At 43.5% G+C, this 23,482-nt stretch overlaps 1 protein-coding gene across 1 annotated transcript in view; it reads left to right on the top strand.

Annotated features, from left to right (window-relative positions):
- Nucleotides 1-23,482, top strand: part of ptk7b (protein tyrosine kinase 7b) — a 79,954-nt gene that overhangs the window by 38,051 nt on the left and 18,421 nt on the right. The window contains exons 3-5 of the mRNA XM_028604030.1: nucleotides 15,277-15,573; nucleotides 22,875-22,977; nucleotides 23,210-23,394. Of these exons, the coding sequence (XP_028459831.1) occupies nucleotides 15,277-15,573; nucleotides 22,875-22,977; nucleotides 23,210-23,394 (585 nt within the window). The remainder of the gene's footprint in view (nucleotides 1-15,276; nucleotides 15,574-22,874; nucleotides 22,978-23,209; nucleotides 23,395-23,482) is intronic.

Raw genomic sequence — 23,482 nt, 5'->3', positions numbered from 1 at the left:
TCTCCTTTTTTGTTTTGGACAAAGCCAAAATGTTCAACACACACACACACACACACACACACAATAACGTATAAGCACTGTAGAAAATAAAGCAAATGCTTCTTTGCTCCGCTTAAGACTATGTATGTGCTTTCTGCTCTGGTGTTTACAGAGTCAATAGATTCATAAAAACGCACACTCACACACCTATGTGCTCCACAGTCACAGGGACCTTTCTTTCAGCAGGAGAGACTCCAGTGACTGCAGTTACAGTACACGTCTGTCCAGGTTGTGGCTAATTAAACTGTGGTGACTACACTGAGCTCACTTTGCAGAGCCAGCCAAGCTCTGCTAGGAAACCTTCACCACAGAGCTGACTGGTCCTGGAAACAACCTGGTTGCCAGGCTTGTTTGATTTCCTCCTGCCAGCATCAACATCTGTGTGTTTGAGTGTGGGAGGAGGGGAAGGAGACACACTGTGGATATGGAAAGGGCCAGGAGGCCCCCCGTATCTTAAATCCATTTTTCTGAATGAAATGAGGAAGGTGGATATATGCTGCATTCTTGCCTTACTTTTCGAGTTTGCTGGTCAAAGGTCTGGTGTTGTTTGTATCTTTTGTCCGCTTCAGTCAAGGACATGGCCTCAGGGAGCACTAGTACAATAAATACTCTTTCACAGTTGCTAGGGTAAGGATATTGCGGATTGCTCTTACCAGAGGGATTCAGTAAGCTTTTAAAAACGCACTTCCAAAGGCCAATGGTAGATGGACTGTTGTACTGTGATGGAGAGAGACTGCACAACAGAGAGAAACTGAAGTTTAATGGAGTTCTTATTGTACTCTGGAGCCCCATTGAGTGACAGAAAGAATCTTCCTCCTGCGAATGGGGCATGTTCATCCATCTATCATTCATTAAGAATTTCATCTTCTCGTCTTTGTAATCCGTCTCCTTAGATCATGAAATTGATACTGACCTGGCAGAGGAATCTCATTTCAAACCTCTATTTTTTTTTAATTATCTTGCTTAAAGATTATTAGGCTGTTGCAGCAGAAACGTGGCATTGGATTGACCTGAATGCAATTGTAATACTCAAGGGAATTGGTTTATCTCCCAGACAATCTCATGTCCTCCACGGTGTGAGACAGTGATAGACTAATGACTGTAGCAGTCTCTCTTTTATAACCTTTTATGGAGCCAAAGACCTGAACAACTCCTGGTATAATATAAGCTGTCATCAGAATAACTAAAACAAGGGTTCAGGCCCTCATCTCCTCTCTTTTTTTCCTCTACCCTTTATTCTGAAAGTCTGCTTTTCTTCCTTCCTTCTTATCTTGGCACACTCACCTCCATGCCGGGTAGTTTGCCAAGGGGGATTGTAGAGTGCCACCACATTCCTGATTGGCACTCATGTCTGTACATAGCAGAGCTGCAGGCATTAGCCAGAGCCGCCTGCAGAGAGGAGGCCAGCACTGGCAGCCAAGGACTCAGCCTCCATCTGCTGCCAGAGCCAGTGAGGGAACCAGCATTTATTACTTCCACTGATGCGAAAAGCAGCTCTTGTCACTCTGGAGACATTGTCCCGTGATTGCGGCACTCTCGAAGGTTTCCGTCCCAAGTCTGCATGTTTGTGCAATGGAGCCATTCCCCCCCCCTTTCTGTATAATCCATCGAACTTGTTCATCCTCACAGATCATTTTTCAGAAGGCAAGATTCTTGGAAACCGCATCCCATTTCTTGCCTCTGCTTTATCTCCTATCTGTCATATAACTCTTTTGAGGCAGCATCTACAGGCCAGCAGAGGAAGATTTAACCATGCAGCTTCAGTTCTCGGACTCCCATTTTAAAAGCGGACCCTTTAGTCTGAAACATCTATCAGTGTTTAGCCTGGCTGCAGACTGCTGAGCTCCTCTGTTCCACAGTGACTTTGTGATCTTCCATCTTTGGCTCACAACGCTGGAAAAAAATCACAGTGTGTGACCCCAGATGTTTGACATTAACTTTTCCTTGATAATACATCCTCCATGTTAATTTTTGCTCATTCCCTTTGCAGTGTAGTTATATAGCACTTACTTTTGTAAACCGTTTGCATTAGGCTTTCATGTCGGCTGTGTGTAGAACCTTTGTTGTATATATGAAAGAAAAGAAAACTAAATATGTGTACGTAAATAGCAGCATTTATGCGCCACTGCTGCACTGTTCAGTTTTCCATCTAAAAGTGGTGTCATTACTGGATTAGTGCCCAATGTTTCAGGACCGAAGAGACAGGAACGACCCAACCTGCCTTACCTGAGCAAAGCCTAATCCGCTTTAATCTAATAATTGCTCCCATACTAACTCTGTCTCGTAAGAGCACAGCTGCAGGGGACTGTTGTGGCTCCAGATTGCTGTGCACCATGGGTAATAATACACATGGTCCCTTTCATGGCCAGGATCAGATCTGTGGACGCCGCAAAGGTTTTTCATCGTCATAGTTTGGACGTTCCAGACAAATTGTATAACCTCTTCTCAGTGCCTCTTTCTTTACTCTCTTTCTTTCCCTCCCCTCCTTGTCGGCTCATGTTCTCTCCTCAGCGTGCGTGGATTACACAGAGATGCATTAGGCTGCCCGTGTTTCAACAGTCAGCCTTTTATGAGTGGGTGTTGAAAATTGATGAGAGCTGGCCGTGCTCAGATGTCTCTATTTTAGATGCAGCATGACAGTTATGAAGCCTGGTGTGGAGGGACGGAGCAGCGGGGGTTGATGAGAGATGCGGCTCATATCTTCTCTGGAAGGCTTCTTCGCTCACTCCAGCTCCGTCCGTCGTAAAGCAAGCACAACATGCTCTGTGAACTGCTGTTTATACATCATACGATAACGTGGAACGGCATGACATTGTGATGCTATGGTAATGCTCAGCGTTGAAGTTAAAAAACATCAGCAGTGAGATAAAAGAAGAGAGTCAACCCTTTGATGCAAAGACTTCTACAAAAGGGTGACATGGAAATAAACAAATATATATGTTTAAAAAAATCTATCTTAAAAGTAATTTTTTTTTTGTGAATGGAACTATTTAGAGAATACAGCTATTTACAAAAGCAATCCAAATAAGTTTGAATAATGAGCAATGAGTATATCTTTTTTTCCAGCTGGCTATATAATGAAGATCCTTACTAGTGTTCCTCAGGGGCAAAACTAGTCCCAGTCCTCAGTCCTGCCTCATTACTAGTGGTACTAGGAGGCCTGTAGCCTGCCACAGGCCTCCTAGTACGACTAGAAATGAGGTGGTAATGGCCTAGGATGGGTGGTATTAAAGCACACTTGAAGGAGCGTTTGGGTGGGGCCTAGCCAACGCTTTGATCCTGTTGGCCGCCTCACGCTGTGCTTATTAAGAGATTTATGGCTGACGCCTGTCTCCCCCTCCCACCTTCTCTCACTGTTACATGAGTGTTTTATTATTTTTCCTGTCATGGAGACTATATGGAGCACCTCTTCATTTCAAAGGCAGAGGTGTGCTGGCAAGCAGCGGCTCGTAAGGAGGGGTGAGAGAGGGCATTTTATTACGTCGGAGGAAAAGTGACATACTTCTGTCAAAATCCCATGTCAAATAGTTTTCGGGAAAGTGATCTAGGATCGAAAGAAACAGTGGTGATGCATCAGTGTCATGTTCCCGATGGAATGGCTAATTAAAAAGTAAGTAAGAGTTGTCAAAATGGGGATCACACTAGAAATTCCACTGAGTCGTCATGGCTGACTGTTGCTGCTGCTATTTTTTTTTTTTTTTTTAAGATTTTTTGGGCATTTTAGGCCTTTTATTATATAGGACAGCTGACAATGTGAAAGGGGAGAGAGAAGGGGAATGAAATGCAGCAAAGGGCCACAGGTCGGAGTTGAACCTGCCGCTGCTGCGACAAGGACTGAGCCTTTGTACATGGGGCGCACGCGCTACCAGGTGAGCTATCCAGGCGCCCCCTGTTGCTGCGGTTTTTAAGGGGTTAAGGGAAGCAAAACAATGGTCCACCTGGAGAGGTTGCATGCTGGTTGCCATGCCAACGTTGCCTGATGATAAGCCGGGGAGGGGGGTGTCTCTGTCAGATGGGTGCAGAGCTCGCTCCCTGCTGTCAGCGGCAAGATGGAGAGTAACAGGCATAAACTGATAGTGATCTCAGTGAGGTTTGTTATAATGAGCCCGGCCCACTCTTCACACATGAGCAAATGGCTTTGTAGTGTGAGACCCCTCCCCAGTGTGATTCCCTGGTACAATAGGAGAAGCCATTGAATCAAGGTAGCGGGTGTGCATACCAGTCATACTGGTTAAAAAAAAAGGCAGCCCTGCTCTGCTGCTTTTTTAACGTGGTTTTCAATTAGCAGCAGTAGATTGAACGTAGAGATGTGCTCTGCTGATGTATGGCACGCAGAGAAGAAAAACCTACCTGGGGTCAGTATTTTTCATGTGATGAAAAATAAAAAGACATCGGGGACTCGCTCTTTTGTATAACTTTAATCCATTTCAGCTTGATAGAGTGGGGGTGCCTCTGTAACGGCACATTGGTGCTGGTTGAACATTCTTCTCTTTGTTCACACCTAAAAGTTGCCGTGTTAATGGCACTGATATTGTTTCTAAAACCCTGAAAGATGACCACATATATCACGCATAAATACCTGCACTGCAGGTTCCAACTTCTCAGATGTGAGGATTTGAAGGCAATGAATCCAATAAATGACTTGCTCAATCAATTATAAAATCAGTTGTTAGTTGGGATTAAATTACACAAATTCCCTACACTCCCTGCTTCCCTGCATGAACCAAGAGTCGCCTACTGTGCAAGTCTACAAAAGCTGATCAAGCATGAGATCAAACGTCTGCGGTGAACCAAACTGTCGCTCCTGTTAAAATGTTTTGACCGAGACGTTGTACCTGGTCCGACTCTGTCCCTGTTTAACGTCTCTGCTGTCAAGTCAAATAAGGCAGCCTGACCTCCGTGTTTGGGTGGCATTTCAGCCTCACGCACTGGTGATTTCTCTGTGTAATTCTCGTTGGAGATGCCAAACTAATTTCTTAAAGATAATGTTTTTGATAGTGACCGTGGATAGACGGCAAAGGGGGGGGGATAGAGAGTGGGGATGACACGCAGCAAAGGGCCACAGGTCAGATTTGAACCCGCTGCAAAGGACCCAGCCCGCATGGGGCGCACGCTCTTACCGGGTGAGCTAGAGGTCGCCCCGTGCCGAGCTATTTCTGACACACAGCATCGTTAGAAACACTGATGACTGAAGCATGAAAATGCACTTGTAGCTAAGGAAACTCAATTTGACATCCGTATCTGAGATTAGCTTCTAATTTTCTGTTAACAGTGCTTTGTTTACAGACCACATATTTTTGTTTTTGTACATTTTTAACACTATTAATACCACAAAATTCATTTTTGACCATGAAACGCATTTTCCAGCATCGCATTGCGTGCATGTGTTTTCTCATAGGCACGCAGGCTCACACGTCTCACTTTTATCTCTGTATTCTTTGTTGTAGATGGAATTTAAATTTGAGATTTCTCGTGATATCACAGTCTTAATACATCAGAATGCAGTTTATCTTGCAGTCGTACCGGTTTCATGCTCTTTTGGGTTCTGCCGACCAATTTTCAAGGAGGCAGGCAGGGGAGGCAAGTCGGTCAATGGGAAACTGAAACAAACGCACGCGCACACACACACACACACACACACACACACACGGCAATGTGCTAACAGACAATGAGATCTTTGTCAGTGAGCTTCGGTGCTTCCCGTTTGCCCTTCATTCCCTCTCCACTTTATCTCCCTGACATCTTGATCCTCAAACACAACTGGGGATGAGGCTTTCACCGTTTTTTTATCTGAGGTTTTATTTCAGCTTTTAAAAACACACTTGCTTTCACTGAGACAGATGGTTATCTGCCTCTCTCTGCAAATACCAACATGACACTCATCCAAGCTAGCGCCTTTAAGACTTCATCAAGATATGATGGATTGTCCTGTAACATTAAATGTATTTGGCTGCCACATGTTTAATACGGGTTACTACTAATGGTAAAGAGTACATGGAAAAGAGCTACTATACAGTAGGCCTGAAATCCGTTGTACTGCTGTTTACAACTAAATATGGGTCAAATAAAGTTTTCCAACAGTAACTAGAATTTTAGCATTTAATAATAGTCTTTTTTTTATCAGGACTATTTTAGTTATTCAGTTATAATATTTTATCATTAATAAGAAACAAATTGTGGCACTTCTACACCTGTCTGGTACTGCTGAGCAGCGCCTGGAATTGTTTTATGGCGTTTTTCCATTACATGGTACCTACTCGACTAACCTCGACTCTACTCGACTCTACTCGCCTCGACTTGCTGTGCGTCCGTTTTCCATTGCAGATTTTAGTATCGCCTCAGCGTGGCTGGTCGTCATAGCGACTGCCGTGGGCGTGGCTTAGTAGCTTGCTTTTCCCATTGACATATCCCCGACGCGTTTCCTGGTTCTCCGTCTCCGTAAACAACATGATATCAAAGAGATAGTTAACGTTTACTGCTCCAGATTTCCCACCGTGGTCACATATATATGACTCTAGAGTCGCTACTCGCTGCGGAGATAATCGCCGTCACTCTCTCGGTTCTCCCTCGCTCTCTAGCTCCCCACACACACACATACGGCGACTCGACACACACACATCACACATGCACACACCAGCGCACCAGTATAACCATCAGGCCACTTGTATGCTACAGAGAAAGCTCTGCGTGGAGCCTCCGGCAGCAAAAAAACACCGCTGGCTAAACTATTTAAAAATGCCGTCTCTCGCTAGCAATGCAGTGATCAGTGACGCTCCTTTCCGACCAATCAGCAGCCTGCAGGGTTTCACGTCACCTTCTCGGCTCGCCTCAGCTCGCTTGGAACCTCGACTGAGCAGGTACTAAAAAAAGTACCTGTTAGCAGGTACCAGGTACTTTTTTTCGTAATGGAAAACCAAAAAATGCAAGGCGAGTAGGTACCATGTAATGGAAAAGCGCCATAAATGTATTATGAATATTGGGGCCAATAGGACACAAGTTTAGGTACCGATACCAAAATTAGTACTTATTGGGGAATAAAATGTGCCAAACTGCTCAATGCATTGGGCTACTTCCAAGTAGGTTAAAACTAATTAGACACTCTAATTCTATTTGCCAAACAGTGCATCTTACTGTCTACTTCTTACAGTGAGGACTCCTCCTCCTGCTCCCTCCTTTGCTCTGTTTGGCATCCACCCTGGTAGGAATTCTAATCTTGTTAGCTTGGCATTCATGTTAACCAGCAGGAATCTGCAGGAATTGCTGGAAATAAAAATATGATCTACCTTTTACGCCCCACTGCTAGCGTTCCTTGTTTAATGGAGCACTTTAATAATTAACTGAGCCTGAGGACGAAGAGGAGGATCCACCCTGATATTGAATCTGAACTTTTTCCTCCAAAAGTCGACCGGAGGGCGGTAGACTTGTGCGTCCTACCCGCAGCTGCTAAAATAGATGCTTTCAAAGAGAGTCGTTTGCATCGGCGTTCCCTCTTTACCCATCCTCTGCATGTTGAAAAATTGATGCCACGTTTTTTCAGTCTGTGCGCGTTGTGTTGGCCCACGTCTGACCTCCTGATTGACATCAACTAAATAAGACATTTTTCATTTTGTTTCTAAATTATGCTAAGCTCTCTTAAAGTGGTTACACGCCAACCAGACGGCCGACCCTCGGCAGAAAAGCCAGTGGAAATGATCAGTCGCGTCCCCGAGGTCCATAAAACTGCCTCGGGACACACCGAGGCGACACCGACATGAGAAACGTAATACGTCTCCATAGCAGCAGGCGGCAATACTCTGTATTGTTGCCCAAGAAATGACAACCGGCAGCTGATTGGACGAACGCGTCACATGGGTTTGTTTTCTCCGGAAATTCAAAGCCGGACTGTCATGGCGGCTCGTCCAGAATACGATCTCATATTGTACTAAAATAGTTCACCGAAACATGTTTCTGAAAACATTTTAAGCGAGAAATAGGCCATGCTGTTGCTGAATCCGTCTTCATTTCAGCTCAACAAAGGTCAGTTTAAAAGATTTTCGTCAGATTTTGAGAGACTCTAGTCACCTCATTCCGCTCGACATTTCCGGGTGAGTCCCGACTGCCTTGCCGCCGACCGAACATGTCAGGTCGGCCAAAATGAACACCGACGGCCCCCCAGACGGACGACGGCACGGGACACACCGAACAGACTCGAGTCACTGACCTCTCCAGACTGTCCCAACGGCCGATAATCGCCCCCGTGTGTCCCGGGCTTTACGGATCTCATGCAAACTCAGAGTTGTTAATCATTGATCCAATCGGAGGCGCTCTAGTCGCGTCTGTGCCATTTCCCTTTTTTGGGGCTATTTTTTTTTAAGTTGCAGTGTTTGTTTGAGTGTGTGTGCCTTTTGAGCAAAGGGGGCTTATTATATCTTATCTGGAGTCTTGCTGATCTTCTCCTTAATTGGGTTATGCCAATTTTGTGGCTGGGGAGAGAAGAGATTAATGAAAATACAGTGGTTATGGATGGTAGAAGTGTAGAAATTCATTAACCATGGCAGACTTCGTAGCCGTTTTCCTGGATATCTACCGCAGTTTAATTCTGGGACTTGTATGTCACAGAGGCTGAGGTGTCCTTGAGATAAACACTGAATAGAAGCAATGCTCCAATCACTGTCTCACGCTCCGTCAGCAACGTTCATTTTTGCGACTCCAAGACTCCTCGTTCTGCTGTCCTGTCACTCTAAAACCTTTCCGAGCAGCTGTCTCGCTCCGATGCGGTCCACTGAGAGGCTGTGAAATCACACGCATAGGGGCTTTTTTGAGCTTCCACGGGGTGAGCCACGGGTGTGCCTGGTGCCAAGTATTTGTGGGTGCTGCTGTTTGCGTCTGTGTATGTGCGGGCGTCTTCCCCTTTAACCTCTTGCAGCCCCAGGCTGGGTGTCACTGTCATCCCTGCTTGTCGTCACCCTGGCTGGCCTGCTGGGAGACGCTCAATCCCGCTCCTCCTACGAGATGTTAACTGATAAGATAACATCCTCTTAGGAATTAAGGCTCTTATCTTAAAGCCTTTTTTTTCAGTTTTAACGGACAACTTTGACCTACAATGAAAGTCTGTGTGTATTCTGTATTAAAATCAGTTAGTCTTATCTGGATATTGATTTAATTGTTAATGTCGAAAAAAAATATTGCACACACATTCCTTGTCTGAGATACCAACATACACGCTTTTTTTTTTTTTTTTTTTTTTTAAAGCCCAATGGACCTTTTTCACAGCAGACATTTTGACTTGTCATAGTAGGAAAAGCACAGCTGAAATTGATAACCTTAATGATGGCTCAATTCCATCAAGTGTCCCAGTAAGCTATTTCAGTGAGTCAGCATGCACAATACCAGGACCTCTCCTAAGTGGAATGCAGCCATCATTAATGGGTTTGAATATACCTGTGCTTTTCCTACTATGACATGTCAACACTTCTGCCGTGAAAAAGGTCTATTCTGCGGCTTGCACCCGGCCACCTCTGCTGTGCCAGCAGACAAGTTGAGAAAGAGAGAAGGGAGGCTGCTGATGAGCCCATTCTAGTTGGTTCTGTCTGTCAGGCTGACTTAAAAGTGACTTCTACTTGACAGCCGAGCCAGGCTTAATGGGGTCAGCAGTGCAGCGAGTTAAAGAGGAGAATCCCTTTGTGCAGATATTTTACCCCTGTCAGCAGTTTCCTTCTCCATCCTTAACCTACTTTCCAGATACCTAAATCAAAATCCAGGGAAACTCAAGCGTATCTGTTGCAAGCTTTTCCTGGCAAGTGCATATTGATTGGTACGAGAGCCAAGACGTTTCTCTCAACTGTGGATTGTTGGTTGGTCGAAACAAGCAATTGGTCCCCTAAGCTCAAAAAAAAAAAAAATCATGAGAAATTTTCAATATTTTCTGAAATTTTATGGACTGAACTATTAATCCTAAAAAATGAGCTACCAAGTAACCAATGATGGAACTATTAATTGGTAAAAGCTCATATAAGTTTTGAAACTTAAAGTAGTTATCTAGAAAACCAACCAGAGTTATGTTTACATTCAGCGTACGTACTAGAGGTGTGAATCTTCACTGATCTCCCGATTCAATTACGATTATGTCGGCGATTCGATGCATCACGATGCGTTAAATACATTTTTCTATTAAAGCCACCTAGGATATTTAATTCATAGCTTTCCAAGCTTAAAAAACAAAACATTCTGCAGTGCTCTAATACTAAATAAATTGGATGCATAAAACTACAGCACTGAACACATGGCACTTCCTGAATGTGCAAAACATACCAGAATATGTAAACAGAAATGTTGTTAGGCATACATTAAATTGTAAACCGAAATAATCGATTATCGATGCAGCATCATCCATGTCCACGATTCGATGCATCGATTATTTGATTAATTTCAGCACCTCTTGAACGTACCCTTGAGGTCTAACAAACACGTTGAATACTTTGTCTTTTATAAAACATTTGCAAAGCTGATTATTTCCAACCCTGGATTGTTTCCATCTGTGTTTGTCTAGCTTGCTGTCGTCTTCTTCGCTGCCTTTGATAACCCCATTGCTACGCTTCTTTGAGTGTCACTGCCACCATCTGTCTGACAACAGAATAGTGTGAAGAATGTGTCGCCTGTGTGCGAACAAAACGGGAAACCAAACCACTCATCCAAAAGTTGCTTCATAGTGATACTAGTGGTCAAAAACACTGTTTTGGGTTCTGTTTAATGATTTATTCTACTCCACTGTATTTCTTTGTGCTGTGGTTAGATAAATTTGTCAGTTTGACATCAACGCCTGCCACTTCCTGGTCAGCTCCATCAGTAACCGAGAGAGAGTTGTGTGTAAGACATGGACAGCATGCCGGCGTTGCTCTACTGTAGTACGTCCAACATGTTAACGCACATTCGACCACATCAGCTCATGTGCCGATCACTGGGACAAGAAAAGAAAAAAATCCTGAAGCCCAACTCCTATACACAATTTTATTATTAATTTATTAACATGTGATAAACAGGCACTGAAGTATTAAAAAAAAAAAAAAAAAAAAAAAAGAAGGGCCTATCATCATTTAAAAAATAATGAAAAAAGTGCCATCCCCTGCAGTTGGCTTTTCCATAGCACAATATTGCGGTTATCGCGACAGCCGCCTTATCTGTAACTCTCTGTGAGGGCCCTCAGTGGGAGTTTGGATAGCATCTGCCCCGCTCATCTCTTTGATGAAATGTCACTCCAGAGCCAAGCCTTCCCTTTCCCTCAGCCCTTGCGTGACTCAGTGAAAAGCATGACCTAAATGGACTGTACTGATTTGGCCGGACAGACTTTAGTAGTATTTATGTTGCAGCATGCCTATGTCATGGTTGTGTGTGTGTGTGTGTGTGTGTGTGTGTGTGTGTTAGTGTGTGTGTGTGTGTTAGAGAGGCAGGGTTGCAGTGTGTTTGAGAGATTTAGGTCACGGTGCCTTCCCTGTTTGAATGGAACCGTGAACTTGGCAGACTTCGTCAGATGTTATAGACAACGCTTCACTCTACCCTCTCTCTCTATCTTGTCTGTCATCCTGTGGTATGGGAAAACACCTTATTTGTTTGTGTAGCGTCTGCTGGGACTTTTCCCAGACGTCATTCCACTCACTGGCGCTGTGTGTCAACGTGCATCTCAAATGAAACCATCAACCGCGTGCCACAGCTCTGCTGTTTCTCCACCAAAGCCTGTAACGTCGCTGCATGTAGAGGAGGCTCCGTGTGATGATAGTTGGCACGCTACGTCACACCCCAGCTGTAAGCTTGGCATGGGGGCCGTGTGCTGTCTGTGAACATTACTTGATAAATTAGTTTGAGGTGGATGTTGGGGATAACTCTGCTCGTGTTTCCAACCCATCTGCTGCCTTTTATCCTAGTTGTATGCAGATAGAACACATTCTCAGCCTCTAAGGGGAATTGTTAGAGAACACTTGATTATACAGAAGAGACGTTATAACAATCATTTGCGCAATAAACTCCGAAGCAATGGAACTAGAGCTCAGTTCATATGATGGAAGAATGATTTAGGAACTTGGGCTAACTAGTATGTCCATAATCAGTAAATCAAAAGCTCTCTGAGGCAAATGTGACCTCTATAAGTTGCTTGTTTGATTGAACAAAATGTCAAAACCTCAATATTGTTTAACGTACAATTATATAAAACAGAAAAAAAAGCCGAAAATCCTTACATTTGAGAAGCTGGACCAGAAGAACTAAATGGATCAATCATAAACATGTTTGTCGATTTTACTTTTCATTCTTTTGACCAATTGTGTATGAACACCACTTTACAAGACCATCACGCCATGTTGAGACAGAGCACGAAAAGAAAACGAGGGAGAAAAGCTGCGATTAGATTTAAAATCGATGTACGGAAAAATAATGAGGTGAGTTGGATTGCAGTCCAGATGGCTCAAATTGGGTTGAGGTTTTATTCCAAAGTGAGAAATTTTGCCTGATACAGCAAAGTAAAAGCCAATCATCTTGCAGCTGAAGCCTGTACATTTCTCTCCCACATTGTACTTAGAGCTGAAAGAGAGGCCACTGGGCTGTGACCTCTAACACATTCTCCACGAAGAAGAAAAATTCCCCAAAGAAGCCGTCGATCCACCGGGCCAGACCTGGTGAAATTTGAAAACAAAAGTATGATGGACTAGAAATGATAACGCCGGAGTGTCATTTTCTCACCTTCCTTTGCCATTTTATTTTATATAAATTTTATGTGCTCACGTGGATATCTAGATCCCAAAGTAAGAAAGCCATCCATATAAAAGTGGTTTATAAAGTCCACTCAATGCAGGGACTCGTCATACTGACCATGTTTGTATTTGGGCCTTAAAGAGCGATGTCTGTGGATTTGTCCCAGGAAAACATGTAATGGTAAATGTTAGCTTCAGTGCTGTTGTGTCCTTCCCTAAGGATATCTCTGGTGTGCTAAGTAAGGAGGCATTCAGCAGTAGTTTTTGGGCTTTGAGACAAGAATAGTAATCTGTGTGGGAGATGTTTAGTTGACAGATTTTGCTTTACTTTAAATTAGAGCTGGGTAATATATCAATATTATATCGATATCGTGATGAGACTAGATATCGTCTTAGATTTTGGATATCGTAATACCGTAATATGGCACAAGTGTTTTTTTTTTTCCTGGTTTTAAAGGCTGGATTACAGTAAAGTGATGTCATTTTCTGAATTTACCAGACTGTTGTAACTGTTTTATTATTTGCCTTTACCCACTTCGTCATTATATCCACATTACTGATGATTATTTATCAAAAATCTCATTGTGTAAATATTTTGTGAAAGCACCAATAGTCAACACTACAATATCATTGCGGTATCGATATCGAGGTATTTGGTCAAAATATCGTGACATTTGATTTTCTCCATATCGCCCAGCCCTACTTTAACTCAATGTTCTCAGGTGCAAAAACACTCAAGAGCACGCCGGACATTCATTTTTTTATTTTTGGCACATTATGAGAACCCATAACACTTATGGCTCAGTTTGATCCACTTACCTCCTGGCATGTAACGTAGATGGTATTTCAGTATCTTATTCTTGCTGACATTACCCACAGAGGTCCACATCCTAAGCTACTTTTTTTTTTTGGTCCTCTACTTTCTATTCTTTTGTCGTTTGATTTCCTCCTGTCTGTGAAATGTAAGGTAAGGTGGGCATATAAGGCTAAATGATTTGTTCCTGTTCCACCCAGCCTATCCACACAGCCTCTCTAGCTGTCTATATTGTGTTTGACCAGCCTTTCTCTGCCTCTGCGTCTTTTTCTGCCTGCCTGGCTGTCTGTCAGCTCGAGCCACCTGCAGCTAAGACAAAGGTGAGCCTGATGAAGAGATGGACAGGCAGGAGAAGGATGGGAGCCGTGGGATCTTTAACAGGCTCCTTGATTTAACGTTATTGAAAGATCCCCTTTTTACTTGGCTCCAGTACTGCAAGAGGCTACACACCATAACGCAGGTGTAGGTATGCTTAATCGACTCTAGCGGTGGAACGTTCCTTATGATAACAGACCTTGACATCAGGTATGATAACATTGTGTCACACGGGGGGCATAAGGGCCGGCCTCGATGGCTTTTGATGAGTAGTTCAGTGCGGTGGTTGATCAAAAAAGAAGGCAGAATGGAGCAGCTGTTGAGTTTAAATTGGAAGCTGCCAGTCAGAATCCTTTCCGTGTTAACAAGATGTTTTTTTTAATTGGCAACAATCGTGAGTGCAGTTTGTCATGAAAAGATGTTAGGTTGTGTTTTTTGGTCCATCAACAGGAGGCAAAGACCAGTACTATACTAAGTGGAGGTGTATGATCATATAATAATGAGCTGGAAAAAGCAAGTGTAAAAAAAAAAAAAAAAAAATTGTTTCTTGATTGTATTCAATGTCATGGAATATGAAGAATAATCTGTTAGATTATAACTGGTACCACATACTACTGCACTGGTGTCACGACCATGCTCTTTGAAGTTATTCCATGAAAATGTTATTATAAGGAACCAAGGCCAAACTGAGACGGGGAACAAATGAAATTAGCTAGAGATGCACCTCGAACTAATCACTCTGAGACTCCTCCTTCTCTCAGTGTTTTTCCGCTGATTTTCCTTCATGTGTATTGTGTGACCTCTTAGCTTATAACTAGCATATCCAAATGCAATGTGACTTTGTAGTATCCCTCCAGCCTCGGTCCAAGTCACACTCTTGTCATTTTTCTCCACTGAGATGTGGGTAAATAGAGCAGAAAACATGTCTCTCACACAAAGCTTGTACACGGCAGCATGAGGGGGAAATAAAAGATTTAAGTGTGCGTGAGGATGTGTGCGCAACACATCATGTCTTGTTTGAAAGACGTGTCTCCCTGAGCTGATGGCACATGACCGTGAGGCACTCCACTGTGTGTGTGTGTGTGTGTGTGTGTGTGTGTGTGTGTGTGTGTGTGTGAGACTATTAGGTCACCCACTCATGTCACTAATGGGGAAAACGTATTTTCTCTGTGCTGGGTCTGATCATTTTACGACAAAATAATTCACAGCTAGCCAGTATTGTCTAAACATCACATTCCTCCACAAGGCTAAGTGGTCGCTATGGCGTACACTTAATGAACAGAAAAAGCAGTAAAATGTTAACAGCAGCCCCATTCTAATACTCTGTCATTTACTTTCTCTCTCTCTCTCTCTCTCTCTCTCTCTCTCTCTCTCTCTCTCCCCTTCCAGTTCTGTCTATCCAGGCTGCTGCCATCCAGTTCACCAAGGAGCCCAAGTCCCAGGATGCCTTGCACGGCCGCAGCGCCATGCTACGCTGCGAGGTCAGCGATCCGGCTGACATCAGTTACGGCTGGCTCCACAACGGCCAGCCCCTGGAAAACAGCGAGAGGCGCTTCCAGGAGGGCAGCAACCTCAAGTTCACCGCTGTGGATCGGCAGCTGGACGCAGGGAACTTTGAGTGCGTCGCACAAAACACGGCCACCGGAGAGGCGCTCCACTCCTACAATGCCTCCTTCAATATTAAGTGTGAGTGTTTCATTTCAAGCCGTACTCACCCTCGTTAAAAAAAAACAAAAAAAACGTCTGAGTGAAAATTGCCAGCTGACAGGGTTTCATAATGGCAACAAGGTTCACGCATCCAGTTTCTGGATCAAAAAAGCCAAACAAAAGTCCCGGTATAAGATGACAGGTAGTGTGAGCTGAAGGAATGTTTCCACCTTGTTGCCTTGTTCTTTGTTGCTTCCTCTCCCTCTTTCTCCAAAGGAAACTGGATATGTATCCCACCAAGCATGTGTTTCTTGTTGCTTGTATCCTTCTTCTTTTTTTCTCCATTGTGTAACACCCTCTTTTCCCATATACTATCAAAAGGCTTTTGTCTGGAAATTGCGGAGCAGTGTAATTTATTTTCCAGGTATATAATTATTTGTGTTTACATTAACACTGCCCTCCTTGCTCCAGCGCTTTTATTCATGTCAGGCTTGTCACTCCTTTTTCTTTCTAAATGTTTTGTCCCATTTAAGGGGAAGCACGCTAGTGTCTTAATGTTTTTGTTTAGCCCCTTAACCACACCTCAGTGACCCTCTTAAGTTTCAGAGGAAGCCATGGGAATTCTGCGCAGCCCTGTTTGGGATAAATAACACCCTTGTTCACGTATCGTGGATGGCCCTCAGGTACCAGTTGTTACTGAAAAGTGTTTGTAAGACACAAACTGAGAGAGAGAGTTTGTACTGATGGTAGCAGAAAACAAAAAGCAAAGCAGGGTAAAAAAAAAAAAAAAAAAAAAAAAAAAGGCTCCATCTGGAATACGTTGTCCTCTCTAGCTCCATTCAGCCGGGAGGTTTTTTTTTTTGTCTTTGCGGTGATGTTACTCGTTCAAAGGCTGATTACAAGAACAGATGAGTGTCCAGACCTCCTAGTAGCAAACTGAGAGGGACAAGCAGAGGGAGGGAGCAGAGGTTTAAGCCCTGCTCTATGATGTGTCTCCACCAGTAGATATTTGTGGGCTGCGATGTTGAGCATTGACTCTCAACGATGAAAGTTTTTAGCCAAAGAAAAAACTAGTTAGGCACGAAGCACCAGTTCTTAAGAGCTGCCATCGTGACCCAGAATAAACGTTAATAAACTCTCTGCCAGGTCATTTATATTCCCACGCATTGGAAAAGATATAGGCATGTTTTTATTGGAAGGAACGGGGTGTATCTATTGTTACAAATCCAATTTTATTTTATCATTTAATCATTAAAATGTATATTGGTACATTTTTGATCAGTGTAGGTGCATTGCTTTCACACAAATAGACAATTAGAGAAAAAGGTTGAAATATGGTGGTCTAAATATAAAATAAGGTGTAGGCCAACATCAAGGCATACACAGATTAAAAAAACAAAAACTTTTGACTTCTCTCTTACCAATCTAATTGGCAGAAGCAGCCAGCTGTTTTCAGCAAAAAAAAGCTCAGATAGACCTAGTGTACTTTCTGCCCAGCACCAAACAACAGTATAAAGCTGGTGCACAGTGTGCTTATATTGCTGCTATGTCTGTTTGATGTGAAAATAGACCACTGTTTACCATACCAACTTTATAAGTACTTTTTTTTTTTGGTACTTTTTCATTAATTATTTCAGTTGTAAAAATAATTTATTTAGAATATTTTACACTGACAGAAATTAAATAAAAAATAAAACCCCTCCCTTTCTCCTCCCAAACCCGTCCCTACAACCTATTCAATTTTATTTAATATTTGTATATTATTATTTTTTATTTCCATCATGACTGTTTTTAATTGCTCTTTAATGTTTCATGTAAAGCACTTTGAATTGCCTTGTTGCTGAAAGGTGCTGTAGAAATAAAGTTGCCTTGTCTTACAACCTCAGCCTGTCAGTCAGTCCCCAGGGCACAGAAACCACTGTTGTGCCTGCTTGTCTCACAGGAAGCGTAACGTCAACAGCACCGCGACCGCTTTCGGCTCGCCATTAATATCATATCGCGGTGAAAGGTGTCTGCGTGAAGTTTTGAGAAACTGTAACCACACTTGAACCGGTGCCCAACCCTAGTTATGACAGTAGCACGGACCTGCAGTACGTAAAGCAGATATGAGCAGCAGAAACGGTACATGTCTGGGAGGCAGATACTAACTGATGTAGTGCAGTATATTCTGTTAGAAATTGTAAGATCGGTAGCTTTGTATCAGTTTGATAGGAGTACAGCAACTCCTGTGGACTCGTCAGGCCTGACTTCAGATAAGAAACCGCATACAGTAGAATTCCTGTCCTCTAGTAAAGGAGAAACCTGATAATTTATAGCACAGAACATACTTATATAATCAAACACACAAGGTGAGGTAGCATGCCGTGATAAATCATCTTGAATCACTTTTGTGTGCTATGTGTATCAACATATTTGTCTCTCCGTCATAGGATGCAGGTTGGCAGGCCATATCTGGATCACTTTAGGTGGATCAGACCATGTTATGACAGATGTTCTCATATTTCCCCAACATACATTTAACGGGCGATAAAGCCGCACACAGCTTAAAAGTAAAGACCCCCCTTCGGCATTAACCCTGCATGTGCGTTCACTCATGTGTATGCTAGTTTGCGTGCGTAGTAGTAAATGTGGGTTGTAAGAGGGGGAGGGGTGGGCTACTCCATATGTACTGTACATGGACTGTATTGGAGTAGATTGTTTCTCCTCCAAAACCCCCCACCCTCTGCAGAGAGAGCGAGAGAGAGATCATTTATCTTGCTCTCAATGGTGGGTGGGCTAATCCTGCCAGTTGAGTTATTCAGAGTAATTATAACCCCTCTGTTTTCACTAATAGATGTTTTAGCCCCCCTTCATCCCTTTGTCCCGCCTGGTCACTGGGTCTCCATGGCGAGGCCGCGTCCAGCAGAGGCGTCAGGCTCACTCACCACTATTGTCAGACACGTCTGTTGGTCCTGGAGGGGACACTTCGCTGGACTCTCTGTAACAAGATGCAGACTGACAAGTGTTTTGGAAATCAGTGACATAGGTTGTAGGAAGAAGGGAAACATAAAGTAGAAACACAGGCAAGCAGGCACATATTCCTCCCTATTTTAATGTCCCCTATCACAGAGCCACTTGTACACACACACGCCAGCCATCTCCGTTTAATCACACAGCATGTGTTCTTAACCTACATTTGTTCGCCGGATGTATTTTAGAGCATCCTTACTGATCACTAGCGCAGCCCCACTCTTTCACATCCTGTCATAATTCCTACTACTTCCTTTGTTTTCTTTCTGTCTTGTCAAAGCAGCAACATCTCTCTTAAGTTGCCGTAGTTTGCAGCCTGGCCCGTTGACCCCTGTGAGCCACAGCTGATAAAATCTGACACCTCGTCTATAACAGCAAGCTGAGTCATGCTTTTCCCAGGACCGTGCTCGGGCACAAAGTTTACAATATGATGCCACATGTTTTAGTTATACCCATACCCATATGGTGCTGTCAGTCAAATCATATCCGCAGCACTCCCCTGGACAACCCAATCCACCTTGCCTCTCTGTTGCAGAAACCCTTCTCCATGGCAACAAGTCAGCTCATTGAGTGAAGCAGACAAACACGCAGCTGCCTTTTGGCACAGTGAGGAATGAATGGTCCAGGCATCTGCCTCGACAATATCCTCACAATTCATCTGTTATCATCCCCGTGTTGATGGCACTTCCTATTCTGCCTCCAAGAAAAATAATTATACACCCCTAATTATTGTGTTAGCTGCCAGGCCTGCTCCAACACTTAGTCATGCATTCTATGAGGGATTAGGGGGAAGTATTTGCCACTAATAGGTTATGAAAGAGCACCTTCTGTTTGTCGAGTGGACAGCTGGAGAAACCTGAACTGTGAATGGAGCTATGAGCGGAGTAAAGGGTCAGAATGCGTGACTGTCTGTCACTAAATCCAGGTCAAAGTGGAAATTAAATAATACCAAATATTGGTTTTAATCTGCTGGAGAACCAAATAGGCCAAGAGTGGCAGAAACTTTAGACAGTCACAAGGCTGTGTGTGTTAAGTGCTCGTTGTTCCAATGATTGTCAGGTCAGAGAGGTTAAGCAGTGTGTCCTGCACTGTGATGGCTTATTTTTTTTTACCGTAGTTTCTCACTGCTCACACTACCTACCCAGTTGTGTTTGGTTGTGTGTCCACACTCATGCTGCTGAAATGTAAAATATTTCTTATAAATGTAAAAAGTTGTCAGAGGGGTTTACAGACACAGAGGAGTTCAAATCTGAAGGTTGAATCACTATTTAGTTTTTTTATTTCATTTGAGTGACGGCAGAAAAACACACATGGACTCTCATAAAAGTTAGGGATACACCGATCCGATATATTAGGTATCGGCCGATACTTACCCAAATAGCTGGATCGGGTATCATGACAATGGGGCTGTCCTTTCAATTAAATACTATGTTTATATTTAGTTTGTTTTCTTTCAACCCCCACCTACTTGCACAAATTCAAAGAACAGGAACAACACACAGAAAACGCAGCGTAGCTTACCACCCGTTGCGTGCAGCTAAAGACACAGGGTAACGTTAGCCTGCAGCTGTACTTTTCCAGACACCACGGCCACTGCCGGAGTCAGAGATGACAGAGAGACATCAGAACTGTTAGATCCTCCTGCTTCTCTAAAGTCACCGCTGTGGCAACATGTTGTCTTCCCTGTGAGTTATGTAAACAAACAATGAATGGTAAAGCGTGTCGGCTCCTCGTAGACTCCTCATGATGCATTCAGGTGCACTTCATAGTGATGTTACCTTACACATAAAAGAATTATCCCAGTCATGTTGACACATTAAGGCATGCATCTTATTAATTAAACATGGTACCCAATCCCAGGTATCTGTATCAGACTGAAAAAGTCTGATCAGTGCATCCCTAATGAAAGCACAGAATATGACTTTGAAATCTCCTAAGGTTGACAGTTTGACACTACCTGATAATGGAAACACCCACCTATCACTCCAGGCAGGTTGGAACTAGTTATTTGATTTCGTGGCATATTGCAGATGAGACTTCTTGTTCCATCAAACTTTGCCTTACTCTCTCCTCCTCCTCAGTGACTGGCTAATTCCTCTTCTGGTTTTGTCAACCCCATTAGGCTTGGACTAATAATAGGTCTGTCTGAGTGTCTGGAACCAGGTGCCGATAACTGGGATGGCCTTCGTCATCTACTTATCCTCCTCACTAAGCTACTGGAGCTGTTGACCAGAGCGGCCTTGACTGATACGCCCAACCAATTCTCATCTGCAGAACTCTCAAAGACATTTGAGTACATTTGCACACATGCATTCATGCTTTGGGGCACACAGCATCATCAACTGTGTTTTACTTCTTACCACTACATGCATACACAAACACTGTGTCTCTAACAGAAACATAAACACACACATTTGATCCAGTGTAGCGTGTATGAACACATACACAGTTGTTGGGGCGTCTGTGTTAGCAGGAAGCTAGTCTGACTCACCGGATGTCCTGCTATGCCCTGCTACACCCTGTAACGCCCTGCAGTGCCCTGCTACACCACCAACTACTACAACTACTATTTCTAGTCATAGTTCCATTATCGTTATTGTGACTATTATTGCCACTGTTAATCACACCCCCAACCGGCACCGTCAGACACCGCCTACCAAGAGCCTGGGTCTGTCCCAGGTTTCTCCCTAAAAGGAAGTTTCCCTCACCACCCAAGGTTTCTCCCTAAAAGGGAGTTTTTCCTCGCCACTGTCGCACTAAATGCTTGCTCTTGGGGAATTACTGGAATTGTTGGGTCTTTGTAAATTATAGTGTGGGGTTTAGACCTACTCTATCTGTAAAGTGTCTTGAGATAACTCTTATGATTTGATACTATAAATAAAATTGAATGTAGAATGTGAGTATAAGCCTGCCATTGGCCGGCTATTTCAGCCAGTATTTTCTTCCTCTTCTGCTATCTCCGCTAACTATTTTGCAAGGGCATTGTCCCAGTGCATCCAGGGCTTAGTGCTGCCCAAGATGATTGTGATTTGTTTAAAGAAATATAAAAAGCCAGGGTATTTATGATCAATTTTTTATTATTTTTATATTTTTGAACACACAACATACAGAACAAACAAATACAATTGAACAGGAACCAAAAACCCTCACCCACCCCCCACCCTCTGAGGAAAACAAAACAAACCAAAATACAAGAATCCTCTACTTCTTGTGATGCTAAGGTCATTAGGACTGATACCTGCGCTGCTGCGTTTTTCCATAGGTCTATAGTTGATGACTTGGCTTTATTAATCCTTGCTGTAAAGTGCTCAAGCATAACTATGTCTAGAAAATATGCCAACCACTGTTTTATACAAAGCGAGTGGGGGGAGCCCACTATCCTTTTTATTGAAAGAGGGATGAAATGCCTCAGTATATCATGATATACTGTATCTACTAGTCTCCCTTGGACATAAACACTGAAAAATGATCTTATGTTGCCCTTCTCTAAGGAGAATGTAGGAATGATTTGCTGCTGTGATGATTTCTTGACATACTGTATGTATTTGATACATATTTCCCACCGCACTGAGTCAAACCATTAATAGTAAAACATCACTGTGCCCCTCATTTCTCACTGCACCATGATACATTTAAGGGGCCGACTGCAGATCAATTTCCCACGCCATCTGTTCCCTTCATTTATTCTCTTGTTCATCTGTCACTCAAGATGCCATTGATCAGGTTTCATGTTACTTGTGTGAGTGATGCCTCTCAACACGTTGTTGTGGCATATGCTCCTCCCATGGTGCAATAGTGTAGACACACCTGATAAGGTATAAATACATTTTATAGGATGCACTTTTCCATGCATGCAAAATGATAACTATAAGTTGCTAAAAAAGAAAAATGTAGCTGTTGACTTTTTGCTCATTTCTCTTCTGCCTGATTTTATGGGCTGCTCTGACAGCAGAGTAGTCCTTTTAACAGAGTCAGCCAATGAGCTGTCCATTAAATGTCCATAAAACGCACTGTAAAGGCCCAGCTCGCTCTTGTGTGTGTGTGTGTGTGTGTGTGTGTGTGTGTGTGTGCCGATGTAAGCTGACCCAGTGATGTGGTAGCTCCCTGCTCTGTCTCTGTGCATGAGTCACTGAGTTGTCACAGTGATGTGCCCGACTCTGCACTCATCCCTGCTGCTGCACCCATTAGCATCGCAGTGTGTCCCGCAAGGACACACAACAGGACGACCACTTAACTCAATCTTTTCTCCCGTCCTACTCCTCCATTATTGGTCCTCCTATGCTTCCTCCCTCCTCTGCCTCACAGTCTCCTCTGTATTTCTTCCTCTACAGGGTTAGAAAGTGGTGGTGTGACTTTGAAGGAGCCCGCCTCAGAAGGGGAGATCGAGAGCTCTGCTCCGGTCACGTTGCGCTGTCATATTGATGGACACCCACGGTGAGTCTTCTCCCCCGTCACCTCACGCTCACAGGGTTAAGGATCATGTTGAGGACTGTAGTGAAAAACTATTCTTCTGTCCTTGTTGGCCTCTCTCATGCCCTTATGTTCTTCTTTCCCCATCTCTTCACCTTTTTGTATCTTTTTTTGCCTCAGTAATCACCCGGCTCTTCCCCAGTTTTTTTCTTCTCTTCTCAAACCTCTCTCACGGCTATTTTCCTCTCCCCCTCAGGCCGACATGCCAGTGGTTCAAGGACGGGGTGAAGCTGACAGAGAAGAGCCATCAGATCAACAACAAGGAGAGGACGCTCACCTTTAACAGTGCCAGTCCGGACGACAATGGCCTGTACTACTGCTGTGCCAAGAATGCAGCGGGGCACGTTTGCAGCAACAGCAACTTCACCCTCAACATTATAGGTGTGTGTATGACCTTCCATGACAGTGTGTTGTGCTGCTGCAACATGTAAATGATCTTTTTTTTTTTAAGACACTTTCTGCCACTCTT

This window comes from Perca flavescens, chromosome 17 (assembly GCF_004354835.1).
Source record: "Perca flavescens isolate YP-PL-M2 chromosome 17, PFLA_1.0, whole genome shotgun sequence".
NCBI lineage: Eukaryota > Metazoa > Chordata > Actinopteri > Perciformes > Percidae > Perca > Perca flavescens.
Note: the sequence above shows the minus strand (reverse complement) of the source record. Positions and strands in the feature narration are given on the sequence as shown.